General features: G+C 46.2%; 1 protein-coding gene and 1 long non-coding RNA gene across 3 annotated transcripts; one reads left to right on the plus strand and one right to left on the minus strand.

The window, feature by feature from the left end:
• Positions 1-4,026: 4,026 nt before the first annotated feature.
• LRATD2 (LRAT domain containing 2) lies at positions 4,027-11,045 on the minus strand. 2 transcript variants are annotated; one of them, XM_061374251.1, is made up of 2 exons: positions 10,910-11,045; positions 4,027-10,197 (listed from the first exon to the last, which is right to left on the minus strand). In XM_061374251.1, exon 2 carries the CDS (start codon positions 10,190-10,192, stop codon positions 9,296-9,298), a length of 897 nt encoding a protein of 298 aa, XP_061230235.1. In that variant the 5' UTR covers positions 10,193-10,197; positions 10,910-11,045; the 3' UTR covers positions 4,027-9,295. The 2 variants fall into 2 exon arrangements, with proteins under 2 accessions (XP_061230235.1, XP_061230234.1); XM_061374250.1 differs by lacking the exon at positions 10,910-11,045 and adding an exon at positions 10,543-10,849.
• Positions 11,046-11,484: 439 nt separating this feature from the next.
• On the plus strand, positions 11,485-14,077 carry LOC133223437 (uncharacterized). Its single transcript, XR_009728569.1, has 2 exons — positions 11,485-12,374; positions 13,329-14,077. It is a non-coding gene; the product is annotated as an uncharacterized LOC133223437 (long non-coding RNA).
• Positions 14,078-17,628: the final 3,551 nt, after the last annotated feature.

Genomic DNA, 17,628 nt, shown 5'->3' on the forward strand with positions numbered 1-17,628 from the left:
TTCATGTGATGGGAACTCGTGAGACTTGCGGATCTGAGATTCATCTGGGCATGCAAGGGCTGTAAACACGTAAACCTGCGTTAGGGCCTATTGAAGGCAGGCAAATGCAAAGCTGTACATGGAAAGAATAAACTATTTTATCCTTAGGGATAATCAGAAAATAAAACCCACTAAACTCTGATCCATTGACATTTAAAGTAGCTACGCCCTAGGTTTCCTGGACCTCAGACTTTTGGCTCAACACCTCCAAACAGCATCTTGCATGCATGTATGCATGCCCAGGAGCTGTGGGCACTTTGTCCACTTGAAAAAGTAGCTTAAGTAGATACTACAGAAGAGACAACAGTCCAAGGAGACTTTGTCTCCTTGGCTTACTTAGAGCTGTGGTGCTGTGCATATCACATAGAAGAGATAAGGCCTTTTCCTGGCATTGAACATCCTGAATTGCTGGAAGAGCTGATGCCTTGGTGTCCCACTCCTCCAGAGAAGTTACAGCACAGACTGTAACTCCAAGACTTTCAACTACTTGAAGGTGGAGGTTTCTTGTTCACTGATGGTAGTGTATTCCTGCTATGATGGGTCAAACGTTCATTGGTTGAGAGAATACACATGGCTCTGGCCCAAAGGCCTGCTTAAAGCATTTGCTCAAATTCTGTGTTCAAGACCATCCTCTGGATTAGGCAGAGCAGAGGTTTGAAACCAGTTTCCAGGTAAACACTTGAACTCCCCACTAATCTGGGAGTCTGGCCATAGATATCTCATTTCTTCAGTTTGCAGTGAAGGCTAAAGAACCCAGCTCCAGGGGGCAGGTTTTAGCACAGAACACCATGGCCGGGTGTGCACACCAGTCCACCCCATAACAATACATTTCCCTTTTCATGAGTATGTTGCTTTCTCAGTGATCTGAGGAACAAGAGCACAGAAAACACAAAGAGGACAAAACATCAAAGGTGTTTCCATAGAGACCTTTGGCTTTCAAGGATATGCTCCTCACTGTGTAAGCAGCGCTGAGGTTCCCAGCAGAGCATCTTTTTTCCATTGAATATGGCCAACAGGTCTAGTGAAAGCACTGTAGAGTGCTGCCTTCCATGGGAGATGGACGAGTTGTGTATGGAGACCTATTCTCTACAGACATTGCACACATTTGTCTGCGTGCTGTCAAGTGCCTTGATCCTTCTCTCTAGAGGTGCATCTTCCTCTGCGTAATATCTATGGTGAGCCAGGTATGCTTGTGTACCTGCTTTGCTCAATTAAACCTTTTCCAGTGACATAAGTCATCTATTTCATGGTCCAGAACAAGTTAATTTCATTTCCTCTGCCCTCTGGTGATTGACTTGATTAATACTCTGTAAAACGCTTGAGACCTCATTGCACTAACTACTGTACAGAAAGAACAGAGCTTGTCCCAGAACGCTTGTTCTGAATAGGACAAAAGCAGCTCAGGAGCAAGGAAAAATTAGAGAGAGGCCAGAATTGTGTATGATCCTCAATTAACTTGATTCTCAACAGTCCCAGTTCATTTCTGCTGACAAACTTGATACAAGCAACAAATTCTGGTTCCAAGACAGGGACTGACCAGCCCTTAGTGACCCAGAGTGGGACAAATGAGTCTCACTGACATGAGTTTCTACCGAGCTCCAACCCCTTCTAGTAAGCCCTATAGCAGAGGAGAAGTCAAGGAGGGAGCAGCAGCAGAGGGACCCCAAGGGAGGGCAGAGGATGAGGAGGGCAGGATGTGATGGAGGTCTGGAGCAGGGACCCCTTAGCCCCAGAGACCCCACAGGAGCAGATTGTTCCTTAAGGATGCAGACGGGGAAGGGTCCGCATTGGAGCAGGGGGACAGGTGAGGAGAGAGCAGTGGCCAAGAGGGGTTATAGTGGGGTGACTGCGACCCCATCTGCACCCCTGCATGGGGAAAGTGCGGGGAAACAATTCATTTTTTCTATCATTCTCACCATTCAAATCCATTTTGATTGACAGCAAATTTAACTTTCCTTGTTGAGTGTGTTTTGCCTATGACAGTAATCTGGTAAGTGATCTCCTAGTCTTTATCTTGACCCATGAGCTCTTCCATCTCATTTTCTCCATCACTAGGATGACAGGATGACCGGGGAGTCTGGGCCCTTAGCCAAGGTTAACTCACCACAAGGAGGATGCATCTCTGGAGGTCTCAGACAGCAAGAAGTTCCTGGGGCTTCTTGCTGGGGCTAGGAGAGAAGGGCTCACTGTCTGCAGGTGTGTGCTGATGAAGGATCAGTGTCACTGCAGGAGTCAGCAGATAGTGCAGCATCAGGGACAGTGAACAGGAAATTGACTGGATCCTCTCTGATACCTGGTTACAAAGGGAGCCTGACTCTCCAGCTGTACTGAAGGAAGGACAGGCATAGTCTGTGCTTATTGGGTTGCAAAATGGAGACTCCAATGACGGTGAAGGCTGCAAACCTGTTAGTTTTGGAAATGGGAGGAAGGCTTCTGCTTTTCCTGAAGATTTGCAACTACACAATAGGTTTAGTGCTCTGGTGGCAGACGACTGGCTGAGAGGTCGGTGCAATGAGCCATGAGGCAGCACCAGGAGGGAGCAGCGAATGACAGCAGGGGTGATACTCTGCTGCTTGGGACACAGGATCCCATAGAATCATCATAGACTCATTGAAAGGTTTGGGTTGGAAGGGTCCGTAAGGGTCCTTAAAGCTCACCCAGTTCCAATCCCCTGCCAGGGGCAAGACACCTTCCAATGGACCAGGTTGCTCAAAGCCCCATCCACCACCTGAACACTTCTAGGGATGGGGCATACCTGTTCCAATGTCTCATCACCCTCATAGTACAGAATTTCTTCCTCATATTTAATCTAAATCTTCCCTCTCTCGTCTTAAAGCCCTTACACCTTGCCCTGTCCCTACACTCCCTCTCCAGATTTCAGTGCTAGGTGCAGCTGATCAAGGATTTCAGGTATTGATTCAGCTACACAACTCACATTCCTGGTTCTTCATGTTCTTTTTCATATCTATTATCAGAGACCTGAGCACACAGGCACTCTTCCAGTCACATAGAACACAGCTGGGTGCCTCATACATCTTGTTCAAAGTCACCTAAGTCCATGCCAGAGCTATAAATTAAATGTTATGGTGGGATACCACCTGCTGCCCTGAGCCTTAAAAGCTGCTGTCTGTTGGAAGGATTTGTCTTGCTCTGTCACACTTCTGACAAGGCTGTGAAGGACAGTTGTGACCCACAGAAGAGCCAAGATCTCCACTATTATTTTCAGCAGAAGTCTTATCTTGCTACAGCTAAATTTCCTTGGGATGGAGTCACTTAAAATATCTTTGCTTCAACTGACTCAATGCTTTTGTGCAAGATTCAAACAACTTCTCCTGGTCAGGATCTCAGGGAAAAGTACAGTTTGTTGTATCACTGGTTTTGTCATCATGGATGTGCACACAGTGGAAGGCTGTGATGAATTAAGAACCACTACCCTATGCATATAACATCTTACCACAATGAATGACCCTCATCACCTTCAGTAAGTGCGGTACCTGGTGTGGGTAGAACATAGATCCCACTCCATCCCTGGAGCTTCCCTGAGACAAAACATCACACAAACTGAACAGTTGTACAGATTTTCCAAAACCTCCCCATGAGTTCTGATGTTCTCCCGTTTCTCCCTCTCGCAGACACTACATCTGCTCCTTTAGCAGTTGCTGGCAGACAAGCCAAGCCTGGGTGCCAACTAATACTACATGGTCTTCTGCTGAATTCATTTTCCACTTTTAAAATTAAATTATGGGCCAGGTCCTCATCGGATTTAATACAGCTATTGCCTATTGAGCAGATGATGGTCTGGCCTTGTACAGATTATTCTTCCTCTTTCTTTGGAGCAAGACTTAGATTTTGATCTGACATATGAAGTCAGTGAAAACATCAACTGTTTTGTGTCTGATGCATCCGTCATGAGAAATCATTAGTTTTCAGAAAGCTGGAAAAAAAAACAAAACACCCCATTCCAAAACCAAAGAAAAGCAAGAAAGGTTCTAAAAGATACTATAAATCTTTTATTTCTTTTTAGTTACTATGCGATGCCCTTCATTTTGAAGGAAATGGTACAATCAATGATCTGTACTTCTTTCTCAGGAAAAGAAGATATTTGCACTAACAATTCAACATTTACTGACAAAAGACAGCATACAGAAAATGCTCATGGTGGGGAAATAAAATCATATTCTGTGATTACACTTGTTATTGTGGATGATTCCATGAAGTGTTACAATGTCAAGAATTTCAAGTGTGCATTTAAAGAAAGCTTCTAATTCAATATTAACGCAAAAGAACCCTCTAAACCATAGTGCTTGAAGCCACTCCTATTTCTTCCTATCCAGTTTTAAAACAAAAAGTCTAATCTGAAAGTCTAAGCCCATTATACAATACACCTGGCCTTATCACTGCACATTGATTTATAGGAGTAGTCAACACATACTGAATTAACAGTAGATTTCTTACAAATAGAAACTGCTGTTGGAAACAGTGTATTTCTTACCTCTACTTAGTTACCAGTCTCCGATCAGTTATACAAAATCAAAGTTGTGCTTTCAAAAAACCAATATTTGTTCATACATGGCTGTTAGAATGATGGCTGGTGCTGTTACTTGTCAGAAAAGCACAGGTGGGAAAGCACTCGACAACACATTTCACACACCCAAGGACAGACCTTTGGTAAAACTTAACCAAAGGAGAAGAGAAAAAGAAAACCACCGTTACATTCAAAATCAGAAATATATTCATCACATAATATTACCTACGCTACTATTGAGAGTGGAATTTTGAATTTAAATGAAAAAAACTTAAGAAGTTTGACTAGGGTTTCATTTATACAAAACAATTCCACAGTCTAGGGTCCTTCAGTCTGAAGAATATATTTTTCCAAGTAAGAAAATATAGGGTTTGAATTAGCTTTTTGGGTATTTTCTCTGCCTACCTTACAACTGTCTGCTATGCTGGTCAGGTGAGCTCTAGAGCACTGCTGTAATCAACACTTTGCATTCACACAGAATCAGGGATAACCTGAAATAGTCTTCAGTTTATGTCCTTGTTCACTGCCATGGAAGGTGAATGTCTGAATTGTGTTTTTAAAATTACTCAATCAAGGGATAATTGTAGGTTTTACTATAAAGCATTTTCCAAGACATTATTTGCATCAAACACACCGATCCTCTGGGGAAATAAGACTGCTCATCTACATTTCCTAGCTGGAGCTACATTTACACATCTGGGGCTCAGTCTTGCCAGCCTTAACATGTGCATAATGATAGTCACAGCAGTCATCCTATCAGTAGCAGTAGGTATGCCCAAATGAGTAAATTCATACCGAAGATTAAGTGTTTGCACAATCAAAGGGCTTTTAAAACAAACGATATTAACTTTAAATGTTAAAAACGCAAGGGAAATTTCAAGCATGACAAGACAAAGATACCAGAGAACAGTCTGCAGCACGATCACCACCTTAGTTTACAACTGCTGTGTAGTACAATCCTCACGGAATCCGTGCAGCTCCTGGACTTCCAGTGGGAAACTGAGGCCAAACTTTGGGCTGGATGCCACGAGCTGCGTTTGGACAAGAGGCCCTTTGAGAAACAACTTTCACAGCACTGCTTGTTCTCCCCTGGTCATTATGCAACTTCAGATCCTCCACGCTCCCACCAGAGACCTCAGATTGAAATTCCAGGCCCTTATTCACAACGAAAAGTAAATACACACTTAACTTCAAGCACATGAATAGCCTTACTATTGTCAAGTGGCTCAAGGTAGGGTTTATTCACAACTTCAAACTTCAGTATAGGCTTAGGACCTTTGCTGAACCAGAAGTTCTGCAGAAGGATTACAACTGAATTTCTATATGTTAAAGAAGAAGCTGCAGAGAAGAACACTTTTATCTATTCTTCTCTCCTCTCTTTTGTGATCTACAAAAACCTCTTGAAGTAGACAGATACATAAAGTCTGTTTTCCTGGGAGATCTGTTTCTTTAAAATCAAGCTCTAGATTTCCCAGCCCTGTCTGCAGACAGTAACTGAGTAAAGTACAGCAAAGACAAGACATTAAGGAGTTGTGATGTGCTTCTACAGCAATTCCTGTTCTCACATCCAGCTCATTACAGGTACATGGCTTAAGAAGTAGACTGCTTAGAAATGTTTGCAGTGGTGTTCAGTAGCACCTATTAAATAACAGTGCCTGGGGCAGGGAAAATGGACCCGCCTGTTAAAGATTAAACAGTTGCATCTTTATCTGCTGGAATAAGAAATCCCTGTATGGAGGTAGCCCTCTTTCAGATTAAATAAAAAATTCCAGGCTTCCCCCTTCTCCTTCTACACAGAATGGAATGCCAGGAGACAGAATAAATTCCCAAACACAGCTTGCAGAGAAATTCAAAGATTCCAAATATCTATGCTTTAAATACTGAACACCTGTATCCCAGGTGTTAGAGGAGCATACAGGTTTTATAACACAGCAGAACGTATGCCAGACTCCACTATGCTGTGAGGCAAGCTCCCCCCTTCATTCTCCATCCTCAGAAGGCAATGCAAGCTCTGGGATTCTTTGCTAAGGCCTTACGCCTGTGTGGGAATTTATCCCCAAAGGCATGACTGGTACAGAGAAGCACTAAGATCAGCACCAGACATGATTTCAGCTGGTTAAAGAAGCTTTGTTCTCCATTCCCAAGCAGATTTGGTCCTTTTTTACTTTATTAAGCAAAACTGGGGGTAAAAAGAAGAACAGAAGACAAAGCCAGACTATGCAGGGTATCTCAGAAGAGAAATAGCTACATGTCATAGTTCTGATGTTTCAGACACAAGGGAAAAATATTTTCACAACTAGTTTACTGTTTAGTACCCTGTAGATACATAATATTTGACATTTATAGCAGTTTCTATACTTTATGACCTAGAATATACTTTAGATCACTAATGAAAAATAAACCCATTCAGAGGACTGGAAAATAATGTGCATAACAATTTACTTTCAAATGCAAGGTTATGGAGGGATTATTTTTTTTTAACTCTCAAAAATATCTGTAAGAAAATATTATTTTACATACCTATATTACACAGTGAAATAAACTTTGTTATGTACAAGGTTTCAGTATGAAAGAAACCAAAGCCAGACATTTACTCATGGTCTAGATAACCTGTTGTCTCTTATCAGTCAGTACAACAGAGACTCTCCTTCACTCTTTTTCAGACTATTTCAGTGATTATTTCAACTTTTAGCAGTTACCAGTAGTTCTATAAAACCTGTGTGCATCCACATATTAACCCTATTACATTTAGATATGGGAGCTATGCTATCAAAGCAAGGTTGTACATTGTTTGACAACCACAGTATAACTCAGTTGCATATTGGAGGAAAAAAAAACACTCGGTGCAGACACCTGAGCTATAGCATTCTAAGGGAGTTTGGTGCTTAACTCTCCTTTGCATTTGGGTATTTCACAGCCCAAAAATGAGGGCACAGGAGTCATTAAGGAAATAGTATATGATGTATTTGCATAACCCTAAAACTTATTTTCCCTCCTGAAGCAACGATGAAGTAGTCTTTCACAGCTTCTTCCTGGTTTGTGTATTTTAGGCAGAAAATACACCACCACAATCTATGTGGATCACGTTGGCAAAAGTTGCTTCATAAAGTCTTAACTAATCAAAAGCTGGTATCTACCTATTCTTAAGCGACAAACTTTGCTCCCGTCTGAGGAGTGGAAAGGACACAGAGTACTTTGCTATTTGTGGTATAACTGTAAACAACTGCAGGGAAGACTGTATTAACTATGCTTCAAGTTTACATCAGACTGTTTGTTGCCATTATTTAAAGGAACTGAAGCTTATCTTCAAGTTCACCTCATCGCTATTGTGCTTTAAGGGGAAAGAATTTTGCACTACAAACTGCCTCCAAATCTGTGTTTGCTCACACACTTCAGATTCCAGGACAAAGATCTGACAGTGCTGCCTGTGCAGGAGATCAGTTCAACAGCTGAAAACAAGTTCAGGGAATATTCAAGGCAGATAACACCGCATCTCCCTCCTCTCCTGCTTAATGAGGACTTGCACAACAACTTTGGAGGCATGTCCTCTCCTTTGCTCTAATGCTATAGCTCAGCTGCATACCATAAATAATAGCAACAAAGGAAACATGAAAGCCCTAATGAAAAGGAAATTGCTTTGTGGTAAGGAAGGAAAAAAGGAACACCCAAACCCCCTGCCTGTGGTGCCTTCCAGCCTGTGCTCCCTCCCATCACTTCCCATCTCAGCTGGGTTTACTGCGCCGCCGAACCTGTGACATGCCCACAGTCAAGAGCTCCCAGCCAAGAGGCCACACTCTCAAGGGACAGCTTACTCAAGACATACTCTTGCACATGAGCAACCAGCTTCTGCTGCCTTGATGTGTGCCACAGATATGACCAGGAGCTCTCACATTTGCTTTAGGAAAGCCAAGCAGCCTATAGAAGCACCGGCACAGCTCAGTATCTGCTTGAAAGAATTCCAGCACAGACCAGCGTGCAGACTCCTCCTTAATCAGCATCCCCTGGGACCAGTCAGCCAGAAATACATATTCTGGCCTCAAAACCACACACTAATAGCAATGGAGGAGGTCCCCCAGCCCACCTGCAAGTTTCTATCAGTTAAGAAGGCACCAGGCATGTCAAACCCAGTTTATTAACATCAGTGGAGATTTCTGGCTTACACTTTCTGGGGGGCTGGCTAACTATCCATGTTACCTTGCACCAGGCAAGCAAGCAGCTTGTTGCAATACCAATGGGAGCCACAACTGAACAGAAGCAGGGGCAGAGAAAGGAAAACAACACAGTCACGCTTCTCACCTACCAACTCAGAGCTACATGGGCATGTCCTGAAAGTAGCTGGCTCCTTCTTAATAGTATTAAATACTCTTAACTTCTGATGATAAGTAGCTGTCAAAGGCATTTAACATCTTACAGAGTCAGGCCTACTGGCAGATGGCTGAGGGAAAAGCTATGCACAGAAAGGGCAGAAAGGAAGGGAAAGAACTGGGAGTAGAGAGGTGTAGAATTGCCCTGAGTTTTATCCTCTACAAATAAGTCAGGGGTTTTATCATCAAGCACTGAAGGAGTTAAGCACTAAAGCACAGACACGTAATCAGCTTTCCCCCTTCCTTTCACATGTGATTGGAATGAAGCTGCACCGAAGCAGCCCAAAGGGCTTATAACAGCTCAATTTCGCAGCCTTCAGTTTTAATCCCCATCACCCAGGCTAAGCACCATGGTGGTGTGGGGCTGCTACTCCACAGCAGTCTGAGCACCTGGATGATGATGGTCTTCATCCTCCTCTTCCTCCTCCTCTGCAGCCTGCAGGTGGCTGGAGAGCTCCTGGATCACAGCAGCTCTACCAATCTGATCATTTCTCCTCTTCTCCATAATCAGATCCTCCAGGCTCTGGAACTCCAGCGTGTGGCTGCGCTTGTCACCCAGCCGGATCTGCAGTCGGTAGGGCTGCTTGCCTATGCGCAGCTCCCCACCGATTTTAAACTCCCGCTTGCCATACCGGCACCAGGCAGCAAAGCACTCAGAGTTTCTCCAGCTCAAGTCCCGGTCCTTGCAACCCACCTGCTCCAGGGCATTGCGCACCACCATGGCCGGGCTGAGGGGTTTGTAGCGGTACAACTGGTTGGCAATGCGGCCCCGTCTGCCCTGGCTGGCATCGGTGAGGAAGCTGTTCACCACCTCCAGCCTGTGCAGATGCACAACTTGAAAATCTCCAACATAAACCACCCAGTGAGGGTACTGGGCCTGGCACACAAACTCCACCAGGTCACCCGGTTTGCACCTATTCAGCAGGTTCTCCGGGGTGTAGGTGCTCAGATGCCCCCCACCTCCTTCATCACCCTCCTCTGGCAGCGTGTCCTCTTCTGCAAAGCTCTTCTGGTAAATACACTCATCCCGGTAATAGACTGAGCACTCCACCTCATGCAGCTGGGGATCATAGGGCTGCAGGGCTGGGTGCTCACCCCCCAGGTCGTGCACTGAATCCTGCTGCTGCTCCAGCTCATCATCATCATTCGAAAAGATGTAGGAGACCCCGATCCTGGGCCCTTCATCTCTGTCCATACCTGTCGGGTCGGCCGTGGGAACTTCCTTGTAGTTCAGATGGGTCAGCTTCTCCACCTGGTTCCCCATGCCCGCTGCAACGACAGACACACCGCGGGACCATGAAGGCAGGCGCTAGGTGGCAAACCACGGCTCCCCCTCCACACACGCACGCACCCGGGGCCCCTCGCTGCACCGCAACCCCTGCGGGAGCCCCTCGGGGCGGCAGGAGGTGCGCACCGCCCTACCTGCGCGGAGGAAGGCGCGGCGGCAGCGAGGAGGAAGAGGAGGAAGGCGCAGCAGCCGCGGGAAAGCAGGCAGGCTCCGAGCCACCTGTTAGAGGGGGGCTGCAGGGGCGAGTTGGGGATGGCTGCGCTGCACCGCGCCGGGCTGCCGCCTCCCCCCGCGCCCTCCCCGGCACCGGGCGGCTGCAAACTTACCCGGCGGGGACGGCTGCGCGGCGCCGGGTGCAGCCCTAGGGCGAGCGGGTGGCGGTGCGGTCGTTAGGGCTGGGTGCACGGCGCGCCTGGATCGCGATCATGGCTCCGGCCCGGCGCGGTTCCGCGCTCCCCGCGCAGCAGCAGCGCCCGTGCGCCGCGCCGCCGGCAATGGAGCTGTGCATAAGCACCGGAGAGGCACGGCCGAGGGGAGGGAGGCTGGATCCGGCTGCGGACGCCCCGGCGAGCGCGCAGCCCCCAGCATTTAAAGACGCAGCTCTTTTTTTTTTCTTTTCCTTTTTTTTTTTTTTTCCCTCTCCCCCCTCCCCTCCCTTCCCTTCCACCCCTTTCCCTTCCCTCCTTTCCGCACCTCTCTCCCTTTCCTCTCCCCTACATGCCAAGCGCCGCGCTCCCCGCCGAGGCCGGTGTGCAAGCGGAGATCGGACGCCGAGGGTCTCCGCGGTGCTTGACACCGGGTGTGCAGCACGCTCCAACACTAACTCGCTCCCACGCGGCCCCTTTAAGGGACCGGTGCCACGAGGGAGCCCAACCCGCCAGTTTGGTCAGGGGGGAGTAACCGGGAGCCGGAGTTTGCCCGGGACGGCGCGGAGAGGCGATGCGGAGGCGCAGTGCGGGGCTGTGGGAATCCCCCGCTGCACCCCCGGGGCGCGGAGCGGCGCGGAGCTCCCACGTTAACAGCGCCCGCCCCGCAGCCCCTTTCCGGGAGCGCGGGAAGTGCCTCCGGGGGCCACAAACAATAGCAGGGAAGTTGTAAAGGGAACAAGACCCGAGGGGCCCGGCTCTCTGGGCTGATTCAGTGCCTTCCATTCCTCCATGAGCAGAGTACGCAATTAGTTTTATTAATTTCTTCCCTTCCCGACTCTTAAGAGATCGCTCTCTGTTCCAATATAGAAGATGATGATTCCTCCCACCCCCCACCCCTCCCCGAAAGACATTATCAGAACTGGTGGGAATATTTTCCTTTCTGTGTTTTGGATAACGCAAACCAGTATTCCACTTTTTCATTAATGCCTACTTAGCCAGCTAGGTGGGTTTATTGTTCGTACTATTTTAACAAGCACTGGTAAATGGATGCTGGTAAAACAGACTACAGAGATAATTTATGGGAGCTGGGAGTAATGTCTTTAATTTTGTCTCATGTATTCCCTTTGTCTGTTGTCTTGTAATGTATAAACCCAACTGCACACTGTTGTTTTGAGGCGAATGAAGGAACAAATGTCACGTTACCGGGGTGCTGAGCACTGCCTACAGACTCAAAGGGTACCGTTTCTATCAGATTATACGCCTCTGTGGTTTCAAATATAGACCTGCCCATTTGGGGTAGAAAGAATGGCTGCTGCTGGGGCTGGAGGACTGTGCACCCTGCTCTGCTTGGGACAGTGGGGCAGGCACAAGCAATTGCAGCAGGTGACAGGCAGCCAGACCAGGAACCCTTTGTTTTCAGTTCACCTGGTGACTATGTCCACAGGAGCATTTTAGAAGGCTGAAAAGCATTCAAGGAGTGTGCTTTTGAAATTAATCTCCCAAACACCCACCTCCAACACACACACAGAGTTCAGTTTGCACCCCAATGTGGTTTCAAGCAGTGCTTACAGCTTCCTTTCACATTCAGCCAAACTAGATGTGCTCCAGGTGCAGGATTGGACCAAGGCTAGTTGAGCAAACCTCCAAAATGTGTTTAATGTAGGTTTTTCATCACTCTGCAGTTCACTCTGTAGTTCCTTTCCTCTGTAGCTGCTTTGGACAAAAGAGGACCCTGCTTCATAGTCAGAGCTTTGTGAAATTGCCCCAGTAATCCATGGACATGTGTAAAGGTGTGAATATCCTAAAAGCAAGAGCTAGACTGAGCATAGCAGTGAGTTTTTCATGTTCTCCCATTTGTACCAGAAGCTGTGGCCCAGCACCATACCTTACTATTGTTGGAGCCATTATGTTTCTTGACTAAAGCAGTCTGGCAGCCCCGTGTCGAAGGCCAAGCTTCCTTTTGAATCTGCTGCACTGTATAGAAAGTTGTGTCTGTGCAGGAGTAGAAACAGTGTTGCTCAGAGGAGTCACTCCTGTGTGCATGCACATCCACACATACTTGCAGCTCACTGTCTTGTTCTCTCATTTTGTCTTGTCTCTTGCAATTCACCCCAGTGCCTAATTTTTCACATCTTCTCAGCTGCTTTGATCTGTGATCTCTCTGAGTTTTCTTTCAATGTCTGGTCTTCAGAATCCCCATTCTCTGACCGATCTGCTGCTTTCTAGGATCAGAAACTATTGGTGAGTATTGCTGTGTCATAGAACACATCCATAATGGCATACTGTCCATTCATATAAGGCCTTGGGTGGAAAATCCATGAAGAACTTACAGTGCTTATATATCACCTGGGCTGGTGCCTAAAATGGTGGTGCTTAAAACTTCTTTGTGCTTAACCTCTAAGACCCAAAGCAGCGTCACAGGCACAAGGGAAGGGGCTGGTGGCAGTGACATGCTATCCTAGTGACTATGCTTTTCGAAAGAGCATTGACCTCTTGCATAGCTTTCTAAAACCAAAAAGGACTTTGGTGCTTATCATCTAAAGATAACGCAGTCTGTGGGTATGGAGTGGGGGGAGGAATGGTTGTGCAGTTGCTGAGCTGGGGTCCCAAACTGCAGCAGGGCAGAGTTTGACACACCTCTGACCTTGCTATTGGAGGCTCCTCAATTAGGTGACTTCTTGCTCAGTCTGCTGGTATTTGTTATCTGGTTTTGGGATACTCAGCTCTGTGTACTTGTCTTACAGAACCAATAAATTGAGGCTAAATGAAGCTTATTGTTCCAACTCAGTACAAGCTCCACCAACATTAACTACGTATTCAGGATGTCACGTGGATTTGTCTCTACACTGCTGAATCTTAAACTTCATGGCCAGTAATCCAACATTCACAGTCACTCACCTAAAAAAGGAGGGCTCAACCTCGAGGAGTTCCCTTGGATGACATCCAGACCCAAGGGGAGAGTTCCTGACTGCAGGAGCTGCTTTGAGGAGGACTGACTGCAGGTGGCTGCCCAAGGGGCTCCATTGCTGCCCTGCTCAGATCTGAGCTGTGATCAGATATGGTCATGTACCCCCATGGGCTCAGGACCCAACTTCCTTCCCCTGCACCTGCCAGCCACCACCGTATGGCTGTATAGTCCATTGACATATACAGAACACAGAGGGGACTCTACCTCTTGGCTTAGAGACTGTGGACCATCTATAGAACAAGTACATTTACTATTAGTCTATCTGACTCTTTAGCTGGTACAATCCAGGGACCTCTGTGGTGCTACCTCTGGTTGCTTTAAACTTAAGCTCTTTAGTTGTGAGATTTGAGGTGTCAAAGTTATATTGTTGCCCCAATGTTATATCATCTTCTTGTTCCGAAGTTATGTTTAGTGTTAATACAGATTTTACATCCAGAGATTAAAAGGGTGATATTGATTTGAAGTCACAGTTCGTCCTTGTGTTCCCATTGTTATTTTAAAAGTATCTGCTATGAGAAGAAATAAGTGTGCTTGTTATACATTTATATTTTTTCCTTAGCAGTGCTTCTGAGTAAGACAAGGTTTAGTGTTTTGTAAGCATGTTGTGTTTCGCAGGTATTCAGCCAGTTGATGGCTATGACACCCTTGAATTATTTAATAGCTTCCATTTCTTTTTTTCAGTAGAGTTTTATGAGAACGGAGATAAACTATGCTCCATTTGGCATGTAAGCACTCTACATCATAAACCTAGCAAAGCAGAGTGCTTAAACACCATGGTGGAATTAGGGCAGCAGAATAAACCCCTTCCTAGTGAAGTCCATGGGTGTTCTTCCAGAGAGTTCTGTAGAAAACATCCATGCCCTTATAATAGTGTGTGACCTGATGGATGTGTCCTTGAGAGAGGGTGTCCTTCCATGGCAGCCATGGCTGTGTCCATCATGGAAACTTGGATTCAGGATTGTAATATTTCATTTGTTCCCTCTTTGTCCTCCAGTGGAAGCTGCATACCTGAATCAGGCACCAAGTTCCTCTAAAGCTAGGAATGACACTAAAATCAGATTCATCAAACCTGGCATGCCTGAGGTAGCTGGTGGGGAATAGGACAGAGAGTTAGAATCCTGACAGCCATTGGAATCTGGTGCCTCCTTTCATTCATGGTGTTCACAGCCTAATACTCTCCCAAGGTTAAGTGCTTTAATGAGGTTGGCTGTTTCTCACACACAAGAGGAAACGGTGCCACATCAGTTAACAAAAAGCATTAATATTTCAGATTGCTTCCTTGGGGTATGAAAGACCAAGGTTGAAGTCTCTCATCTTACCGAAGGAACTTGAACTGATATCTCCCAAAAGAGTACTGAAAGCCACCAGACTGTAGGCTATTTTGGAGCAAGTCAAGCTCTCTCTGTCCCACTGAAGCTGCTCTGCTTTGTATGGGCTCATTAAATACCCATTCAGTCAGCTGGGAAAAAGGGAAGTATGACAATGGCTCTTAGATGCAGGAAGGAGTTGAGAGTGCTTTGAGGTCCTTTCTATTCAGATTCTCATGATCATGCTGTATCTTCATCAGAAGTAATTCAGTCAGAACCACCAGAAAGATCTGAAAGTTTTGCTTTCAGAACATGCTCATGGAAGAGCTTTGTTACGTTTTCTCAGGAAGAGACTGGGGCTCTGGGTCTCATATCCTGCATGACTGCTGCAACTCAGATGCTACTACGTATCAGCCATACTGATACCTCTGCTGGACCCTGGGCAGGGCACAACTAGTTTGTGACTTCGGGTGTATGTGTGAAGTAAGCGTGGAGCTGTCGCTGCTTGCTGGCTCTGCTTGTACCTCCAGGAGAAATACTGGGAATTAGGATAACCATAAAATTTACGCATCTCAAAATGCTGAAAAATGAGTCTTGGTATTTCTAAAACTTGCGATTCATGATACTCTGACACAATGCGAGAGATATAATGAGCCTCTGGTGTCAGGAAGATTTTGTCTGCATTTAGCCTATAAACCTTTAATAACACAAAGAGATTGACATCTATGCGCTTCTAAACATATGACCTTTGGTATTCCGTATACTGTAGCATGGCCGACTATATGTTCAAGACCTGAAAGTGAAGCAAGCTGCAGATCAGAGAGAGGCCCGCATGTTGAGAACAGAAAGGGGAAATTCTAAGTGCCTTGTGTATCACATCAGCAAACTCAGTTTGCCCTAAAACTCTCGCTGGAAGCTTATGGTTCTGTTAACTACTTTCAACATTGTAATTTGTGACTAAATATGATCTGTTGCAAAATAAATTGCTGAGATTGCCGAAGCCACGGAGTTTTTGACTGAGACATCCAAGTGGTATCTCAGAAGAAGCTCTTCCACTGTGAGATTTTAATTGGTGCATTCCAGCAAATGAAAATGAAGTAATTCATGTGTCAGTAGAGGCCTGGATTCTTAGGAACTGCTATCAAACTGACTTAAGCAGCAGGCAAAGCTTAATTAAAATGCAGTCTTTTTTTTTCCTCCCCCAGAAAATAGCAACTGTATTTCAAACATAACTTAACAAGGAAGGAGGTACTGCACATGCATCTTTCCAGCATGAGAACTGCTAGCCTCTTGCATCTCTCATCCCTCTCCCACGCTGAGCTTCTCCCCCAGAAGCTCCTCCTTTAATGTGTCTTTTAGCACATCAATGAACTGCTGGCTGCCTTGGTAGCACATCACGTCCTTCTGTATGTAGCTAGGAAAGGGTGGGACTGCTGCATTCAGTAGAGAAACTCGAGATGATTGCTCCTGGTGTGCAGTACCTAAGCAGAAATCATTAGTAAAGGGAAGGAGTCTTTTTTGGCTGTTGTCATGCTGTTAATAAAACAGTTGAATATTGAAAGTAACAAACATCACTCCTTCTAGCAAATCTATGATGGAACTACAGGTTGCCCAGAGAAGCTGTGGCTGCCCCATCCACGGCAGTGTTTAAGGTGAGGTTGGATAGGGCTTGGAGCAGCCTAGTCTAGTGGAAGATGTCCCTGCCCATGGCAGGGTGGTGGAACTGGATGAGCTTTAAGGTCCCTTTGAACACAAACCATTCTGGGATTCTGTGAATATGTGCTCATACTTCCATTTTAAATTGGTAGGAACAGAGGAACCACCGTGCAAAGTGTCTCCTTCTGTGACAGTGGTGGTGTCTGTACCAGATTATGAGGTTGGCCATGACAGAACATGTAGCGATGCACAAAGTGGTAACACATCTGTGAAGTCTGCTGGCTTTATCACATTTTTGGATGCTTGCTGATTTGACCCAGAGGTATTGGCCACAGCTGCTCCCCACAACTATCTCTGCAGGCCCATGGCAGGGTAGAGGAGCAGGAGCTGAGAGGGTAATCAACCTTGTCATTCACCCATTAGATGATGAAATAGATTAATGTCTTCCCCAGGCAATGGAAAGCAGCAGAGACACAAAACCTCAAACCACCTGCGAAAGTGATGTTTGAGTCTGGACCTGTTCCAAATCCAGCCGAGCAGCAATCATCCTTTGCTGGTCTGAGTTGCTGAGGCTGCAGTACTGCAGGGGGGAACCACTGTGGGGTTTGTGCACAGCCACCTCCACTGGGGAAGACCTGGGGCTAACCTGGTTCCCCATGTGTGAGTGCAGGGTGGAAGGGAGCAGTGCACAGCTTGTTCTCTGCTCTCACCTTGTGTCACGGTTGTTATTGTTTACAGCCCTCACCACAGATGAATGCACAGAGCGAACCTGAATCTGCCCCAGGTGTATAATGAGTGTCTTATGGGGCAGGGATTTGCTGAGCAAGACAAGGAGGGAGCAGGCAGCTGAAGGGTATGCTCTGGGGCATTAGCATTGAGGCAGGGCTCAGGGAAGCTTGTGGGATGGAGTTTGCATCAGCCTGAGGCAACAGCAAAGTTGGGTGAGAGCAGTATGACATCCTTGAGAGGTGGAGGAAATGGAATGGGAGGATCTATTCTTCCAGGTCTCTGGTCTCCATTTGTGGATAGAAGCTACTCCTACCTGTTGCACTGAAGTGCTGCTAGATAAATAAACCCATTAAGGTCCTGAGGTACTCAGAGTGCCTGCTAACA

Source organism: Neopsephotus bourkii, unplaced genomic scaffold (genome assembly GCF_033783945.1).
Source record: "Neopsephotus bourkii isolate Nb327-2 ecotype Australia unplaced genomic scaffold, CSIRO-AGI_Nbou_v1 NB_1637, whole genome shotgun sequence".
In the NCBI taxonomy this organism is placed as follows: Eukaryota; Metazoa; Chordata; class Aves; order Psittaciformes; family Psittacidae; genus Neopsephotus; species Neopsephotus bourkii.